We start from the raw sequence: 19721 nt of genomic DNA, 5'->3' as shown, positions 1-19721 counted from the left end.
AATAGAATAGAATAGAATAGAATAGAATAGAATAGAATAGAATAGAAAATATGGAATAGAATAGAATAAAGAATAGAATAAAGAATAGAATAGAATAGAATAGAAAATATGGAATAGAATAGAATAGAATAGAAAATATGGAATAGAATAGAATAGAATAAAGAATAGAATAAAGAATACAATAGAATAGAATAAAGAATAGAACAAAGAATAGAACAAAGAATAGAATTGGATGGGACCTTGTAGGTCATCTAGTCCAACCCCCCAGCCAAGCAGGAGACCCTACACCATATCTGACAGATGGCAGTCCAATCTCTTCTTGAAAGTCTCTAGTGATGACGGTCCCACAACTTCCAAGGGCAACTTCTGTTCCCTAGGAAACAGCACTTTTGGCCGGCAAAGTGCTATAGGAGGCCGTCTAGATGAACACAGGGTGCCATCCTATCCCCCCCATCCTCCCATCCCGTGGAGGAGAACTACAATACTGATCCGGCTCTCGAAGAAATCCAGTTTGATACCCCAGCCATAGAGGTTGGGGACGTCTGATCTAGATGTCGCGGGTGGCCAGATCTGAGCTGCAATACCGGAGTTGACCAGCAGAGGGCAGGGAACCATTCGAAGCCTCTTTTGCTGCCCTCTGGTGGCCATGTTCAGTTTGGCAATCCAGATTTGGTTACCCTCACTCCCAAAGGGGAAAAAAATTCATTTCAGAAGGCCCCACTAAATAAAGCTTCAAAGCTCCCATTATCACACAGCGGGCTGGGGGTGTGTGTGTGCTCCTCCTCCTCCTTGGCAACTGTTTAGAGGTGAGGGAATGATGGGAGTTGAAGTCCTGGACCTCCTAAAAGCTGCCACAAATCGGAGGAACCCTGGACTAAGCCAGGACTCGCGGGAGAGAAATCCAGCAAAATCATCAAAATTCAAGCCACCCCCCAAAAAAGCGTTTAGCCAGAACCCTGAAAGCTGGGAGGGGGCAGCTACTGGTTTGCACCGGTTCAAGCGAACCGGATGTTCATTTTCACCAAACCGGTAGTTGCAACAACCGGCTGGCCCTGCCCACCCCGGCCTGTCCCTCCCCAAAATCCCCACCTGGCCCGTTTTGGATCCCAGGAAAGTGCAGGGTGCGCGCGGAGGCTCGGGGAGGGCGAAAAACGGGCCTCCCGGAGGCTCTGGAACAGTGATGGCGAACCCTTTCGTTGCGGTGTGCCAAAAGCACGCGCAGGCACCGGCACCCACAATTCAATGCGCCCTGTCCCCCCCTGCACATGTGCGCACAACACACTGCGCGTGTGTGCACCTCCCGGCTGGTTTTCGGCTCGCTTGAGGCCTCTTTCAGCCTCTCAGAGGCTCGAGGGAAGTCTCTGCAGGCCTTGGGAGGCTGAAAAACAGGCCCGGTTTGTCACTTCCGGTATTTCCGGAAGGGCCGTTTTCGGCCTACCAAGGCTTCAGAGGCTTCCTCGAGCCTCCCAGAGGGTGAAAATGGCCTCCAATGGGCCCAAAATCAGCTGGGAGACACGCGCATGCGCAGTGCACTTAAGTTTGGCTGGGACTCGCGTGCCTGCACTCGCGCGCCGTCACGGCTCTAGAAGGCCGGAAAGAGGCCCGTTTCCGGCTTCTAGAGAGCCTCCGGACCCCAGGGAGGCCATTTTTGACCTCCCGGAGGCTCAAGGAAAACCTCCAGAGCCCAGGGAGGCCGAAAACAGCCCCCTCCCCGCCCCATGGTGCAGGAGGCCGACTAAGCCACGTCCACCCAGCCACAGGGTGGAACCGGTTGCTAAATTCTTTGGAGCCCACCCCTTCCCCAAAAGGGTCATTGACGCCCCCCCCCCGCGGCCACTCCTAACCACAGACTCCGCCCCTATCCATTCCCCCCTCCCCATCTCTTCCAACCTTTCCATCTGCCTGCAGATTTCAGATAACTATCTAGTTCCTCGGAAGATGTTCTAGCCAGAGCAAAGGTTTTAAATCCCGACTGCCAACACCGCTAAGCAGGCGGAATGCAACGACCCCCCCCCCAAAAAACCCCACCAGATACCCTCAAAAAATGACCAGCATTGGCTCAGATGAAACCGGAAACCAGTTCCCTGAATTCCCGAAAAGATCCAGTTCCGAGAAAACTTTCGGAAGGGAGCAATATCCCCCCACCAAAATTAAGAAATTGGAAAAAAGAAATCGGGGTTTTTTTTTTCCTCCGAGTTTTTAATCTTCTCTTGAGAGCCCCGATATTTCTTGCTCAAATCCAAATTTCTCCTCCGGCAGAAGATTTTGTGGTGTTTTTAACAGAGCCAAAATATTCCTCCCGGGCTGAATTAATTCACCAGGATCTGAGATCTACAAAAAAAAAAAAGAGAAAGAGAAAGAGAGAGGGAGAGAGAGAGAGAGAGAGATAAATTTATCAATGAGGCAAACCAGGATAAAGTATTGTATTTTGGATGCACGTCGTAAAGCGAATCATATCCCCCTGCCTTAGGAAGGGATCCTGGGTACAGGTAGTCCTCGACTTAAAACAGTTATGCATAATTTTGTATTTATTTATTTGTTCATTTATTGTGTCATGGTTATGTAGTGTATGTTGGAGGCGGTGACCTTTGGAGACGAAATTTCATTTCTGCGCCAATTTGTGTACATTCAAAGTGACAATAAAGTTATTATTCTATTCTATTCTATTCTATTCTTTCCATTCTGTTCTGTTCTATTCTATTCCATAATTATTCTATTCCTTATTCTATTCCATTCTATTCTTAATTCTGTTGTTCTATTCTTATTTCCACTCTATTCTTTCTATTCTGTTCTGTTCTATTCAGTCTGTTCTATTCTGTTCTATTATTTCTATTCTATTATTTCTATTCTTTGCTGTTGTATATTATTTCTATTCTATTCTATTCTATTATTTCTATTCTGTTCTATTATTTCTATTCTTTGCTGTTGTATATTATATCTATTCTATTCTATTCCTATTCTATTCTATTATTTCTATTCTGTTCTATTATTTCTATTCTGTTCTATTATTTCTATTCTATTATTTCTATTCTTTGCTGTTGTATATTATTTCTATTCTATTCTATTCTATTCTATTCTATTCTTTCTATTCTGTTCTGTTCTGTTCTATTCAGTCTGTTCTATTCTTTCTATTCTGTTCTATTATTTCTATTCTATTATTTCTATTCTTTGCTGTTGTATATTAATTCTATTCTATTCTATTCTATTCTATTCTATTCTATTCTATTCCTATTCTATTATTTCTATTCTATTCTGTTCAGTCTGTTCTATTCTTTCTATTCTGCTCTGTTGTATATTATTTCTATTCTATTCTATTATTTCTCTTCTATTATTTCTGTCCTGTTCTATTCTGTTCTTTGAGCGCTGTATGCAACAAAAATTCATTTCAAGGCAGGTGTGTGCCGGCACCCACAATGCAATGTGCCGCGCCCACGCCCGCCGTGCATGCGCGTACAATACCCCCACCCCCTTACCTGCACTGCGCATGCACATGCCTCCCAGCTGAATTTTGGCACTTCTGGTATTTCTGGAAAGCCCATTTTTCGGCCTCCTGAGGCTGCAAAGGCTTTCCTCAGCCCGTGGGAAGGTGAAAACAGCCTCAAATGGGCCGAAAATCAGCCGGGAGGCGCGCACATGCGCAATGCGGATAAGTTTGGCTGGGGCTCGCATACCCACACAAATGGTTCTGCGTGCCGCCTGTGGCCTGCGTGCCATAAGTTCGCCATAACAGACCTCTACACCGTGTCCCACCTGTATGATTAGCAATGGAAAGGTTGCCGTCGTAAATAGTCGTTAAGTCGAGGACTGCCTTTATACCACGTCCCACCCCTGGGCCGTTCCCCCCCCATCTCCGTGTGCGTCCTTACCTGAAAGCCGGGCCCAGCCACCCAGGGCCACATCCGAGCCCTACGGAGCGGCTAAAACCCTTGCGAGGGGAAGTTCGGTTAAACCGGCGCCCCCTTCAGGGAGGGCACAGGGCTCCTTAGAGGTCTGCAAGACGGGAGAGCGGCAACACACACAGGCAACGGATGGGGGGGAAAAACGGAAGCAGAGCAGCGGACGAGACGGACTGAGGCAACACAAACACGACAACTTGAAGTCTAAAGAGAGAAAGGGAGGTTATTCGCCGCGGAGGGGAAAAAAGGGGGGATGTGGCAGCTTTCTGGGTGGGGGAGAAATTCATCGGCCGAGGGACGAAGGAGGAAGAGGAGTTAGTCGGGCAGAGAGGGAGGGGAGGTCTGTTATCGGGCTCCGAGGGGGCCCGCTGGATCCATCTCTTACCTTCGATTCGGACGATCTTCGGTTGAGCTCGACGGGCGCTCCAGGAACGGAAGCCGATTCGCGCCTTGATGGGTGCGGGTTTGCGGCGAGGGGAAAAAGCAGGGTGTGTGGGGGGGTCACCAGGTTGGAACCGGCACGGGGATAAGAGAGGGAGGTCCTTTGGAGCGGTGCGGTGGCCTATAAGGCGGAGCTCTCGCCTCACAACCAGGAGGCGGCGAGAGTTCGATCCTAGGCAGAGGCAGATATTTCTCTCTCGGGCGCAATGAGAATAGAGCTGCTTGAACAAAACTCCGCCCTGGTGACAAGAAGGGCATCCGGCCAGAAAAACTCTCTGTTAGCTCCGTTCCGTTGCCCGGGCTCCGTCCTGCAGGGGAATCACGATGGGGGTCGTGAAATGAAGATGATAAGAGAGGGAGATCCCCCCCAAAAAACTCGGGAAAATGATATGGGTGAACGCGCTGGCCCGAGCCGTTTTGTCAATGGGGGCTTCTCCCTCGCGGAGGGCATGGTACCCGGATGCCGACTCTCGTGTTTGCTGAGAAACTGGGGAGTCTGATTTTAATGAAAATAGACTTGATCACTGGAGGCTTTTTCAAGAAAAGGCTGCACTGCCATTTGTCAGATATGGTGCAGGGTTTCCTGGCTTCCTGATTGATGGTTGCTAGTCAGAAGGTCGCAAAAGGGGATCACGTGACCCCCGGGGATGCTGTGACCGTCGTAAATACGAGTCGGTTGCTAAGCGGCTGAATTTTGATCGCGCGACTTTGGAGATACTGCAAAGGTCGTAACTGTGTGTGGGGTGTGGTGGGGAAAACGGTCGTAAGTCACTGTTTCCAGTGCCGTCGTAAGTGTGAGCAGCCACTAAACGAACTGTCGTAAGTCGAGGACCGTCCCAAAGAGACCGTGAAGTGGAGTTGCAGGGATCTCCCTCTTTACTGAGGCTCACAGGACGGGCCCCTCTCTCTCTGTTTAAGAACGAAACCGAACCCCGAAATCTCCAGGCCTTTGGGGGGGACCCGTCCCGGATAACGACGGCGACAATTCCGTGATATGAAATCAACCAAAAACGACACCAAAGCTAGACAGACGGAAAGGCGAGGAAAATTGAGCAGACGGACGGAGGCAGGTCGGTCAAGCGAGGCACCCAAACAGAACACGCATCCTCGGAGATACGACGGATCAAGGGGTCTCTTCCTCCCCTTTTTTGGGAAGTCAATTTCTTTTCCATCCCTCCCCCTCCCTCCCTCCATCCTTCCATCCCTCCATTGATCTGTGCATCCCTTCATCTTTCCGTCCGTCCGTCCATCCATCCACCCATCCATCCTTTTATCGGTCCAAGCCTCCATCTGTCCCTCCATCCCCGACTGTCCATCTCTCCATCCGTCTGTCCTTCTATCTCTCCATCTCTCCATGCTTTTTATCTGTCCCAAGCTTCCATCCCTCCATCCATCCCTCCTTCTATCCGTCCATCTCTCCATCCCTCCAACTCTCCATCCATTCTTTCATCTGTCCATTCCTCCATCCCTCCCTCCCTCCCTCCGACTATCCATTCATCCATCCGTCCGTCCTTCTATCCCTCCATCTCTCCAACCATTCTTTTATCTGTCCATTCCTCCATCCCTCCATCCCTCCCTCCGACTATCCATTCATCCATCCGTCCGTCCTTCTATCCCTCCATCTCTCCATCCATTCTTTTATCTGTCCATTCCTCCATCCCTCCCTCCCTCTTTCCGACTGTCCATTCATCCGTCCGTCCGTCCTTCTATCCCTCCATCTCTCCATCCATTCTTTTATCTGTCCATTCCTCCATCTGTCTGTCCCTCTATCCCTCCATCTCTCCATCCCTCCAACTCTCTATCCATTTTTTATCTGTCCATTCCTCCATCCCTCCATCCCTCCCTCCGACTGTCCATTCATCCATCCGTCCGTCCTTCTATCCCTCCATCTCTCCATCCATTCTTTTATCTGTCCGTTCCTCCATCTCTCTGTCCCTCTATCCCTCCATCTCTCCCTCCCTCCGACTATCCATTCATCCATCCGTCCGTCCTTCTATCCCTCCATCTCTCCATCCATTCTTTTATCTGTCCATTCCTCCATCTGTCTGTCCCTCTATCCCTCCATCTCTCCATCCCTCCAACTCTCCATCCATTCTTTTATCTGTCCATTCCTCCCTCCCTCCCTCCCTCCGACTGTCCATTCATCCACCCGTCCGTCCTTCTATCCCTCCATCTCTCCAACTCTCCATCCATTCTTTTATCTGTCCATTCCTCCCCTCCCTCCCTCCCTCCGACTGTCCATTCATCCACCCGTCCGTCCTTCTATCCCTCCATCTCTCCAACTCTCCATCCATTCTTTTATCTGTCCATTCCTCCATCTGTCTGTCCCTCTTTCCCTCCATCTCTCCATTCGTCTTTTTAATCGGTTCCAGCCGCCATTCTTCCCTCCCTCCCTCCAACTCTCTCATTCCCTCCGTCCATCCATCCCTCCGCCAACCAACCACCGATCTTCCTTGTGATTTAAACCTTTTCTTGTGTCCTAGAACAACACTCAGCACACATCCGCTCCGTCTTCTACGAAGGCCTTCTACACCTTGGAGGCGGTGGCCAGGTCTTCTCCAAGCTATCAGCTGCAAAAATTCCCCCATATTTTTTCATTCCAACCCCCTCCTCCTCCTCCTCCTCCTCCTCCTCTCCCGTCATACGGCTCGTTCTACGGAGCGCACACGCCCATTCCTCGCGATATAGCAATGTTTCCAATATCTGAGGAAAGGGAGGACCAACCTATTCTCCGGAGCACCGGAAGGCAGGACGAGAAACAATGGATGGACACTAATCGAGGGAAAGCAACTTGGAACAAAGGAGAAACTTTCTAACAGTGAGACAATTAGCCAGTGGAACTTCTTGTCACCAGAAGTCGTGAATGCTCCAACACTGGAGGTTTTCAAGAAGAGACTGGACTGCCATTTGTCTGGAGTGGTGTAGGGCAGGGGTCTCCAAACCCAAACCCAATCCAGGCCTGTTTGAAAGCAGGTGGCGGGTGCGATGGCCCAGCGCGCATGCATGCGGCTTGACTCGCACGAGCGACAGCCTGGCATGCCTGCGTGCTGGCTTTCTGCTTGCGAGGCCCCTCTTCTCCCCTTACCCCCCAACAGGCTGCCAAGGGAGTAAAAGTTGGGGACCGCTTGCGTAGGGTCTGTCTCTTGCTCGAGGGAGGGGTTGGACTAGATGACCTCCGAGGACACCTTCCGAAACACTGTCATTCTGATCTTTACAAAAGCCGAGCGGGGCCTGAGAAAACGTCGCCACATTCTGGGTGCATTCTGACCAGGGCTGAACAGAAGGAACCGTCCAGGGTTACCAGGTGCCAAGATGGCCAGTAATTAAATGTATATTAAATAGATTAAATAAATAATTGAGTGAATGAATGAACAGATGAATGAATAAATGAGTAAATAAATGAATGAATGAATGGATGGATAAATGAATGAATGAGTAAATAAACGAATGAATAAGTGAATGAATGAGTAAAATTCATTTATTTACTCATTCATTCATTTATTCATATAAATAAATGAAACAAATGAATGAATGAATGAGTGAATAAATGAATGAATGAATGAATGAGTAAATGAATGAATGAATGAATGGATTAATGAATGGATAAATGAATGAATGAGTAAATAAATGAATGAATAAGTGAATGAATGAATAAGTGAATGAATGAGTAAATAAATGAATGAATAAATGAATGAATGAATGAGTAAATAAATGAATGAATGGATAAATGAATGAATGGATAAATGAATGAGTAAATAAATGAATGAATAAGTGAATGAATAAATAAATGAAACAAATAAATGAATGAATGAGTAAATAAATGAAATGAAGGAATGAGTAAATAAATGAATAAACGAATGAATGAATAAATAAATGAAACAAATAAATGAATGGATAAATGAAGGAAGGAAGGAATAAGTAAATAAATGAAACAAATGAATGAATAAATAAATAAAACAAATGAATGAGTAAATAAATAAATAAATGAAACGAATGATTAGAAAATGAATGAATAAATAAATGAATGGATAAATGAATGAATGGATAAATGAATAAATGAATAAATGAATGAGTAAATAAATGAAATAAATAAATGAATACATAAATCAATATATAACCAACCCATCAACCAAAAACGTTTCTGCCCACTGTGCAGCACAGTACAAACAGGGTGCAACAAACACGCTTTTTGGGCACATAAATTACAAGAGCATCTTTCGACAAAGTCTGCGCGCGAGAGAGAGAAAGTGTGATGCAGAGTAGCTGCTCAAGGCTGGAGAGAGAGAGAGAGAGAAAGGCTCCTCTGACCCAAATTTCCCGGGTGGGTAAAGGCTGGGGTTTTTTTTTTTTAGGACCCCTTCCTTCCTTCCTTCCCCATATCGCCCCGACGCCCCCCCTTCCCCGCTCTCACCGGCTGCTTCCTCCTTGAATTTCCTCCAGTTCCTTCTGCAACCGTGCCGTTTTCTCCTCCTCCTCCAGGAGGCGCCGTTTGACGGCGCGTAGCTCTTGCTGCACCTCGCATTTGATGTCGTTGGCCACTACCACGGCGGTTTGCAGGTCGGCTTGGAAGCGGTGCCATTCCTCCGTCTCCTCCTAGGGGGCAGAGCGAGGGAGGGTCAGGGTTGGCTAGCGATCGCGGCAAAGGGGAGACAGACAGGCCGTCCTCGACTTACGACTGACTACACGGGACGGAGCCCCGCGTTTCCATCGCTAAGTGAGAGATTTGGTTCGTTTGAGCTTTGTTGCCTTTTACGACCTTTCTGGACCACCGTTGGTAAGCGAGTTGCCACGGTTGCTGAAGCCAGTAACCTGGATGGGCTAGCAGCAACAGGAAAGGGGATACTGAATGGTCGTAAGTGTGAAAAACGGTCCTAAGTCACTTTTTCCATTGCTGCTGTAACTTCAAACGGTCGCTAAGTGAACAGTTGTAACTCGAGGACTACCTGTATAATTCCCAGAATTCCCCAGCCAGCATTTTGCCACTGCTAAGAATTCTGGGAATTAAATCCATCTATCAGGAACTCAGTTTAAACATGTCCATCATCTGATACAAATGAAGTAGAAGTAGAATTCCTGATTGGCCAAGTGTGATTGGACGCACAAGGAGTTTGTCTTGGGGCAAATACTCTCAGTGCACATAAAAAGAAATAGAATAGAATAGAATGCAGAATAGAATAGAATAGAAATAATAGGATAGAACAGAAATTTGAAGAGAAATTTAGAATAGAATAGAATAGAATAGAATAGAATAGTATAGAATAGATACTGCAATGAAGAATATAATATAATATTGGAACATAGAATAGAGTAGAATAGAATAGAATAGAATAGAATAGAATAGAATAGAATAGAATAGAATAGAATAGAATAGAACAGAACAGAATAGAATTCTTTATTGGCCAAGTGTGATTGGACACACAAGGAGTTTGTCTTGGTGCAAATACTCTCAGTGTACATAAAAAGAAATAGAATAGAATAGAATGCAGAATAGAATAGAATAGAAATAATAGGATAGAACAGAAATTTGAAGAGAAATTTAGAATAGAATAGAATAGAATAGAATAGAATAGTATAGAATAGATACTGCAATGAAGAATATAATATAATATTGGAACATAGAATAGAGTAGAATAGAATAGAATAGAATAGAATAGAACAGAATAGAATTCTTTATTGGCCAAGTGTGATTGGACACACAAGGAGTTTGTCTTGGTGCAAATACTCTCAGTGTACATAAAAAGAAATAGAATAGAATAGAAATAATAGGATAGAACAGAAATTAGAAGAGAAATTTAGAACAGAATAGATACTGCAATGAAGAATATAATATAATATTGGAACATAGAATAGAGTAGAATAGAATAGAACAGAATAGAATAGAATTCTTTATTGGTCAAGTGTGATTGGACACACAAGGAGTTTGTCTTTGGTGCAAATGCTCTCAGTATACATAAAAGAAAAGGTACATTCGTCAAGATTCAAGAATCCAAATAAAAGAAAAAGAAAATGAAAAATAAAAACATAAAATTCAAATAAATTGCTTAATTAAAAACAACAAATACATTAATTAAAAAGTGTAAATTCAATCAATTAATTGAATTAATTAAAAATAATTCCCTGACATAAGTTTTCCATGTTTTTTCTCTCCAACAGTGTTTCTCAATTTTGGGAACTGTAAGGTGTACAGACTTTTACTTCTTCCAGAAAATCAAGTTGTCTAGGTTGGGGAAATATTGGTTTAGACTCCAAGGTTAAAAATATTCTAATTTAGTCTTCTTTTTTTTCCTTTCTATTTTTTTTTAACTTTAGTGCAGTATATATCATCATCACCATCACTGTTCTGAATGCCGGGCATTTGGCTTCTATGTTCTGGTTTTGCATTTTATTTTATTTTTTTTATTGGCCCATCTGTAATTTTCCCAGAGATGTTTTTGGTTGAGGTGGGCAACCATGCAAATATTTGAAATAAAATAAAATGCCCAGGAATGTCTGGTCCACTCTGACTGTCTGGAAAAAACAAAACAAAACAAAAAAAACAACCAGGCTGCAGCCAGTTTGATAAGCTTTTGATTTTATTTGGCATGCTAATATTTTTTCCTGTTTCTTTTTTCCTTAATCGGTTGGGTTGGACTTCCAGAAATATTTGCCTCTCCCCCCGACTAGAGCAGCTGGGGAGGATGAGGAACCCAAAGAAATAAGGGTGGGTGGGTGGAGCTGATACTGCCTGAGAGATCGGGGGTGGGGGGGAATCCTCTGCAAATCCTCCCCTGCAAATCTCTGGTCAAGGGGGGGTCACTTTCCCACAGGCTGCTGCTGTTGATACCCCAACAGAGAACCTTGCCTTGGTGCTCTCTTGAGCTTGGTGGTTTTCGTGCAGAGGTTCCATTACCGAACTAGGTAACACCCTCAGTGTTAGAAGGGAGTGAGGTTTGCAGAGAGGAGGGGGAGGGAGGAGGAGGAGGAGGAGGAGGAGGAGGAGGAGGAGGAGGAGGAGACGAGGAAGAGGAGGGCTGTGGGGTCCTTGGTGCTCTCTGAGTTTGGTGATTTTCGTGCAGATGTTTCATTACCGAACTAGGTAACATCATCAGTGTTAAAAGGGAGTGGAGTTTGCAGGAGGAGGAGGAGGAAGAGGAGGAGGAGGAGGAGGAGGAGGAGGAGGAGGAGGCAAGGAAGAGGAGGGCTGTGGGGTCCTTGGTGCTCTCTGAGTTAGGTGATTTTCGTGCAGATGTTTCATTACCGAACTAGGTAACATCATCAGTGTTAAAAGGGAGTGGAGTTTGCGAGGAGGAGGAGGAGGAAGAGGAGGAGGAGGAGGAGGAGGAGGAGACGAGGAAGAGGAGGGCTGTGGGGTCCTTGGTGCTCTCTGAGTTTGGTGATTTTCGTGCAGATGTTTCATTACCGAACTAGGTAACATCATCAGTGTTAAAAGGGAGTGGAGTTTGCAGGGAGGAGGAGGAGGAGGAGGAGGAGAGGAAGACGAGGAAGAGGAAGGCTGTGGGGTCCTTGGTGTTCTCTGAGTTTGGTTTTTTTCTCGCAGACGTTTCATTACCATACTAGGTAACATCATCAGTGTTAAAAGGGAGTGGTGGTTTGCTCTCTGTTGTGCAGCTACAGTACACAGCAGCCTAATCAAGGACCTATTGAGAAGACAGAAACACTCTCATACAATGCTGACAGGGCAACCTATGGTAAACAGAGCGCAAGCCTCACTCGCTTCTAGTACTGATGATGTTACCTAGTTTGGTAATGAAACGTCTGCACGAAATCCACCAAGCTCGGGGAGAACAAAGGACCTCACAATTCTCCTCCTCCTCCTCCTCCTCCTCAAACCACACTCCCTTGTAGCCCTGCTGGTGTTACCTACTTGGGTAACAAAATGTCTGCGAGAAAATCACCCAGCGCAGAGAGTACCAAGGACCCCCACCGTTCAACCCTGAGCTACAAATATTCTCTTCCGTCGGTACCTCACCTTAATTTGTTTATTCAGCATCTTCAGTTGTCTCTCCAGTTCCAACTTCTGATCTTCCAATTTGAGGAGGTTATCTGGGGAGAAAAAGGATTTTGAAACTCATCCAGGAGAGAAGCAACTTGGAATGAAGGAGGAACTTCCTAATAGTGAGAAGAATTCACCAGTGGAACTGCTTGCCAATAGAAGTTGTGGGTGCTTCATCCCTGGAGGTTTTTAAGAAGAGACTGGGCAGCCACCTGTCTTACAGGTCGATATAGGATCCCCTGCCGGAGCAGAGGACCGGACTAGAAGACCTCTGAGGTCCCTTCCAACGCTGCTAGAATCTAATGCCCTTTTGTGGATGAACAATCTGCTCTTGACCCTAACCCTTTTGCAAAATAAAATTGCTTTCTTTTGCAAAATAAAGTTGATTTCTTTTGTAAAATAAAGTTGATTTCTTTTGCAAAATAAAGTTGATTTCTTTTGCAAAATAAAATTGATTTCTTTTGCAAAATAAAATTGATTTCTTTTGCAAAATAAAGTTGATTCCTTTTTCAAAATAAAATTGATTTCTTTTGCAAAATAAAATTGATTCATTTTGCAAAATAAAATTAGATTTCTTTTGCAAACTAAAGTTGGTTTCTTTTGCAAACTAAAGTTGATTTCCTTTTGCAAAATAAAGTTGATTTCTTTTGCAAAATAATTTTGATTCCTTTTGCAAAATAAAGTTGATTTCTTTTGCAAACTAAAATTGATTTCCTTTGCAAAATAAAATTCATTTCTTTTGCAAAATAATATTCCTTTTGCAAAATAAAATCAAATTCTTTTTGCAAAATAAAATGGATTCCTTTTGCAAAATAAAATTAGATTTCATTTTGCAAAATAAAGTTGATTTCTTTTGCAAAATAAAATTCATTTCTTTTGCAAAATAATATTGATTCATTTTGCAAAATAAAATCAAATTCTTTCTGCAAAATAAAATGGATTCCTTTTGCAAAATAAAATTGATTTATTTTGCAGGATCCAAACAGATGTTTTGGGTCCTGCGAAATAATGAAATGTCACGTTCCACTCCTAAATCAATGAAATGTGCCCAACATCTGCCAGCAGGTGGTGATCTTGCCTCGAGAGAGAGAGAGAGAGCTGAGAGCTTATTCTATGGTTGTAAGCTATGTCGGTCCTTAAAGGGATCATCTCCTGATGGCACCCAATTCTATAACCTTTTGGCAGCGGTCATTAAGCAAACCTATTGTTTGGGATAAGTGTTTTTCCAACTGGAAATCGGAAGGAAATGCCGGCTTTCAGCAAAATCATGCTGTCGTGCCCCTGTCGGAGTCTGAATTCAAGGAGGAAGACGAACAGCTGGCACAGGGAGCCGGAGTGTGGCTCCAGTTGGCTGTGGAGGAAACTGGGGAAGGGCAAAGTCTGACTGGGCAGGGCAGGGAGAGAGGTAGAACAAGAGAGAGGTGGTTCAGAGAAGGACCCAGGCCCAGCCCTCTTCGTCCTAGGACATGCAGGGAGGAAGCGAGAAGGGAGCAACGTGGGTTGCATGGCTTACAGGGGAGGAAAAGGCCCTGATTCCCTTCATTAGCTACACTTGGAAGAGAGTTTAAAGGAGATGCTGAGTTACTACAAGTTCCTTCACGTCTGGAATTCTTGCTCCTGCCCTGCCAGACTAATCGCCTCATCTTGCCTTGATTGGACTTCTAGTTACAGTTTTGGTTGACCACGTTCTGGACTTGATTCTCTGCAGCCAAAGGCTGTTTTTGAGAGAGTATTTTTCCAGCCCAGAAGATAACCAGTACATTGAGGGCAAAGTTGGAGATAATAAAGGGACTCCTACTAATTATTTAACTGTGTTACCTTTGGGCCACGCCCCTTCGGGTCATCACAAGTGGCCACGTGACCGGGGACATAAATGCAATCTGGTTATGGAGCACCTGAAATGGGGTCACCATGACTATGGGCGGGGGAGTGGCTGTCAGAATTTGAATCCGGGTCTTAAGTATCTTTTGAGGGGTCTGTTTTCTAAATGGACAACTTTGAACTAATTGTGAGCACAGTTTACAGGGTTTTTTTTTTTTTTCAAACACCTGGCTTTAACTTCTGGCTTTTGGCAAAAGTGCAAACAATGGGTTTGTTTAACGAGGGTGGCGATACTCGTTATGAGAATCATTATTATCATAATTGTTTAATAACCATGGTGATTCACTTAATGACCACCACAAAAAGGTTCGTAAAATTGGGACGGTCATATGATGACTTGCTTTAACAAACGGGAGAAAAACAGAGAGAGAGAGAGAGAAAAAAAAACTGAGGGAAAGAAGGGAAGAAAGGAAGGAAAGAAAGAAGAAAGAGGAGAGAAAGATTGAGAGGGAAAGAAAGACAGAAAGAAAGAAAAAGAGACTAAAAGAGAAAGAAAAGGAAGCAATGAAGGAAGGATTGAAAGAGAGAGAGACAAAGAGGCAGAAAAGAGAAAGACTGAAAGAGAGGGGGGGAAAAGAAAAAAAGAAAGAAAAAAGAGAGAAAGAAAGAAAGAAAGAAAGAAAGAAAGAAAGAAAGAAAGAAAGAAAGAAGAGACTAAAAGAAAGAAAAGGAAGGAGGGAGGGAGGGAAGGAAGGGAGGAAAAGAAAAAGAGATAGAGATAGAAAGAGAAAGCCTAAAAAGGAAGGAAGGAAGGAAGGAAGGAAGGAAGGAAGGAAGGAAGGAAGGAAGGAAGGAAGGAAGGAAGGAAAGAAAGAAAGAAAGAAAGAAAGAAAGAAAGAAAGAAAGAAAGAAAGAAAGAAAGAAAGGAGGGAGGGAGGGAAGGAAAAGAAAAAGAGACAGAAAGAGAAATCACTGAGAGAGGAAAGAAACAAAGAAAGAAAGAAAGAAAGAAAGAAAGAAGGAAGGAAGGAAGGAAGGAAGGAAGGAAGGAAGGAAGGAAGGAAGGAAGGAAGGAAGGAAGAGACTAAAAGAAAGAAAAGGAAGAAGGGAGGGAGGAAAGGAAGGAAGGAAAAGAAAAAAGAGAGACAGAAAGAGAAAGATTAAGAGGGAAAGAAAGAGAGGCTAAAAGAAAGAAAAGGAAGGAAGGAAAAGAAAAAGACAGAAAGATTAAGAGGGGAAAAAGAAAGAAAAGACTAAAAGAAAGAAAAGGAAGGAGGGAGGAAGGAAGGAAAAGAAAAAGAGACAGAGACAGAAAAAGAAAGAAAGAAAGAAAGAAAGAAAGAAAGAAAGAAAGAAAGAAAGAAAGAAAGAAAGAAAAGAAAGAAAGAAAGAAAAACTTGCACAGTCACAAGGCTGGTCTTAACCCGATTACTCCTTTCTCCCATCTTACCATGTAGGGCTGCAGTGAAGACAAAACAGGCAGGTATTTGTGTGTGTGTGTGTGTGTGTGTGTGTGTGTGTGTGTGTGTGTGTGTGTTGCAAGCTCCCACTGGCCCTTTGCCTGAACCCCCTGGAGGGGACAAAGTCCAGCTCCAAGCCAGCCAGCCAGCTGGCCAGCCGCTACTACTCTCCAGGTCGCCAATGAGCTGGTCGTCGTGCAGCTTGACCGCCCGGTGCTGTTCCACCTGGTCCTCCAGCTCAAAGATGGCCTCCTTCAGGTTCTTCAGCTCCGCTTCGCTTCCAGCGTTCTTCTCCTGCAGCCTCTGTCGCGTCTGGCTCAGCTGCTCCGCCTGCCCTGCGCAGGTCTCCTTCAGCTGCTCCCCTTCCTTCTCCACCTGGGGGCACAAAGCGGGCGTGAAAAGGGGGACAACGGCACCCTGGGAGCCCTCCGCCGCCCCACCGGGCCGGGCGGGAAGGGTGGTCCTCGACTGACGAATGTTCGCTTAGCGAATGTCCAAATTTACGACAGGGCTGGGAAAAGTTAAGAAGTGCGACGGGCGCTTGTGGTTACAAATGACACCCACCGCTGTCCTCATGTGTTGTGGTTCGCCGGCAGCCTGTACCGCCGGCAGCGGAACTGGACGGCGGGGAGGAACATGGGCCAGTCCAGGAGTCTGGGAAGGGCTCGGATGAGAGTCCTGCGTTCGACACAGAGATGGGGCCAGGACCATCTGGGAGTTATGTGCTGACTTTGGAGTCTTCAGAATCTGGGAGCAGCGAGGCAGAGGAGCAGAGGGAGCCTGTTCCCAGTGCGTGCATGCACAGAGCTGCCAAAGGGCAAGAGTTAAGACAAAAGGGGTGATTCGGGAGTAAGGCATAAGAGATAAAGGGGGAGCAAAGGGACAGGAGCCTTTGCAGGAAGCAACTTTGTTCGTTCTGGTCGGTTTGGAACCTGAAGCTCTGTGTTGAATTTGTGCTACATTTGGTTTTTTTACATTTAATTTGGCACTTTAGTTGTTGGCAGCAATTCAAAGGAGAGAAAGGCGGGTGCTTATCTTGTAGGCTGTTTGGGGACTCATTAAGCAGGAAAAGATGGCATTGATAAGTCACCTTGGGCTTTGACTATGGGATTGGCTTCCTGACAGCTCATGGTTACGTCTCATTGCTTCAATTAGTTGTGACAATTGTTATTATACTTATTATGTTATGTTGCTGTATTCAATGTATTCCTAATCTATTTCAAATATGTACCTCAGTTTTTCAACGTATGGGACCAAGTCGCGAAAGTCGCGAAGGAACTGTGTATTATGCCACTAAAACACCCCCTATCTTTGAATAAATAAAAAAGGAGGGAATGTGGTAATATATTTTATTCTGTGGGTCCTTGTATAGCTTTGCATAGATCTAGGGACTAAAAATGCCTCTGGTGGGGGGACATTTCCGCCTGCTATGGGTGTTTTTGTCCTGTTAGGACCTGCGAAGCTTAGAGGACCAGATATGTCAGTGAAAGGTCATAGTATATAGCTGAGCCATTCCCAAGGGAATAGCTGAGCCATTCCCATGGGAATTTCCGCAGATGTATATTCTCATCCTGTTTGTTCTTTATCCTATATATCCTGTGGAAATAACATCCTGTTGAGGTCACTTCTTTTCTGTATATGCATTTTGTTCTCAATAAAAGCTGGTACCTGGGTCTACTCGGGGCTGGCATAAGCTCAGACGTTTTCCCTGCGTCTCATTTCAAATGCCAGTCCACCACACGTGGGTTGCATGGCTTACAGGGGAGGAAAAGGCCCTGATTCCCTTCATTAGCTACACTTGGAAGAGAGTTTAAAGGAGATGCTGAGTTACTACAAGTTCCTTCACGTCTGGAATTCTTGCTCCTGCCCTGCCAGACTAATCGCCCATCTTGCCTTGATTGGACTTCTAGTTACAGTTTTTTATTGACCACGTTTTGGACTTGATTCTCTGCAGCCAAAGGCTGTTTTTGAGAGAGTATTTTTCCAGCCCAGAAGATAACCGGGACATTGAGTTGAGACAATAAAGGGACTCCTACTAATTATTTAACTGCGTTATTTTGGGCCACGCCCTTCGGGTCATCACAAGTGGCCACGTGACCGGGACATAAATGCAACCTGGTTATGGAGCACGTGAAATGGGGTCACCATGATTGGGGGAGTGGCTGTCAGAATTTGAATCCGGGTCTTAAGTATCTTTTGAGGGGTCTGTTTTCTAAACGGACAACTTTGAACTAATTGTGAGCACAGTTTACAGGGTTTGTTTGTTTTTTCAAACACCTGGCTTTAATTTCTGGCTTTTGGCAAAAGCGCAAACAATGGGTTTGTTTAACAAGGGTGGCGATACTCATTATGCGAATCATTATTATCATAATTGTTTAATAACCATGGTGATTCGCTTAATGACCACCACAAAAAGGTTCGTAAAATTGGGACGGTCATATGATGACTTGCTTTAACAAACGGGAGAAAAACAGAGAGAGAGAGAGAGAAAAAAACTGAGGGAAAGAAGGGAAGAAAGGAAGGAAAGAAAGGAGAGAAAGATTGAAAACAAAGAAAGACAGACAGAATGAAAGAAAAAGAGACTAAAAGAGAAAGAAAAGGAAGAAATGAAGGAAGGATTGAAAGAGAGAGAGACAAAGAGGCAGAAAAGAGAAAGATTGAAAAAGGGGGGGAAAAGAAAAAGAAAGAAAAAGAGAGAAAAATAGAAAGACAGAAAGAAAGAAAGAAAGAAAGAAGAGACTAAAAGAAAGAAAAGGAAGGAGGGAGGGAGGGAGGGAAGGGAGGAAAAGAAAAAGAGATAGAGACAGAAAGAGAAAGCCTAAAAGGAAGGAAGGAAGGAAGGAAGGAAGGAAGGAAGGAAGGAAGGAAGGAAGGAAAGAAAGAAAGAAAGAAAGAAAGAAAGAAAGAAGGAAGGAAGGAAGGAAGGAAGGAAGGAAGGAAGGAAGGAAGGAAGGGACTAAAACAAGGAAAAGGAAGAAGGGAGGGAGGAAAGGAAGGAAGGAAAAGAAAAAAAGAGAGACAGAAAGAGAAAGATTAAGAGGGAAAGAAAGAGAGACTAAAAGAAAGAAAAGGAAGGAAGGAAAAGAAAAAGACAGAAAGATTAAGAGGGGAAAGAAGAAAGAAAAGATTAAAAGAAAGAAAAGGAAGGAGGGAGGGAAGGAAGGAAAAGAAAAAGAGACAGAGACAGAAAGAGAAAGAAAGAAAGAAAGAAAGAAAGAAAGAAAGAAAGAAAGAAAGAAAGAAAGAAAGAAAGAAAGAAAGAAAAACTTGCACAGCGTCACAAAGGCTGGTCTTAACCCGATTACTCCCTTTCTCCCATCTTACCATATAGGGCTGCAGTGAAGACAAAACAGGTAGGTATTTGTGTGTGTGTGTCTGTGTGTGTGTGTGTGTGTGTGTGTGTGTGTGTGTGTTGCAAGCTCCCACTGGCCCCCTGCCTGAACCCCCTGGAGGGGACACAGTCCAGCTCCAAGCCAGCCAGCCAGCCGGCCAGCCGCTACCTACTCTCCAAGTCGCCAATGAGCTGGTCGTCGTGCAGCTTGACCGCCCGGTGCTGTTCCACCTGGTCCTCCAGCTCAAAGATGGCCTCCTTCAGGTTCTTCAGCTCCGCTTCGCTTTCCGCGTTCTTCTCCTGCAGCCTCTGTCGCGTCTGGCTCAGCTGCTCCGCCTGCCCTGCGCAGGTCTCCTTCAGCTGCTCCCCTTCCTTCTCCACCTGGGGGCACAAAGCGGGCGTGAAAAGGGGGACCGGCCTGGGAGCCCTCCGCCACCCCACCGGGCCGGCGGGAAGGGTGGTCCTCGACTGACGAATGTTCGCTTAGCGAATGTCCAAATTTACGACAGGGCTGGGAAAAGTTAAGAATTGCGACGGGCACTTGCGGTTACAAATGACACGCTGTCCTCATGTGTTGTGGTTCGCCGGCAGCCTGTACCGTCGGCAGCGGAACTGGACAGCGGGGAGGAACATGGGCCAGTCCAGGAGTCTGGGAAGGGCTCGGATGAGAGTCCTGCGTTCGACACAGAGATGGGGCCAGGACCATCTGGGAGTTATGTGCTGACTTTGGAGTCTTCAGAATCTGGGAGCAGCGAGGCAGAGAAACAGAGGGAGCCTGT

General features: G+C 45.2%; 1 protein-coding gene across 1 annotated transcript in view; it reads right to left on the bottom strand.

Annotated features, from left to right (window-relative positions):
• The window catches only part of SPECC1 (sperm antigen with calponin homology and coiled-coil domains 1), a 159733-nt gene that overhangs the window by 61886 nt on the left and 78126 nt on the right, over positions 1-19721 (bottom strand). Inside the window, exons 5-7 of the mRNA XM_087924461.1 lie at positions 19116-19323; positions 12307-12380; positions 8749-8930 (exon numbers count right to left, since the gene is read on the bottom strand). Coding sequence (XP_087780587.1) covers positions 8749-8930; positions 12307-12380; positions 19116-19323 — 464 coding nt within the window. The remainder of the gene's footprint in view (positions 1-8748; positions 8931-12306; positions 12381-19115; positions 19324-19721) is intronic.

The sequence above is a fragment of the Pseudonaja textilis genome, chromosome 1 (genome assembly GCF_049901715.1).
Source record: "Pseudonaja textilis isolate UNSWEBS1 chromosome 1, rPseTex1.2, whole genome shotgun sequence".
Lineage (NCBI taxonomy): Eukaryota > Metazoa > Chordata > Lepidosauria > Squamata > Elapidae > Pseudonaja > Pseudonaja textilis.
The sequence above is the reverse complement of the archived record's forward strand: the minus strand, read 5'-3'. Positions and strand labels throughout refer to the sequence as shown.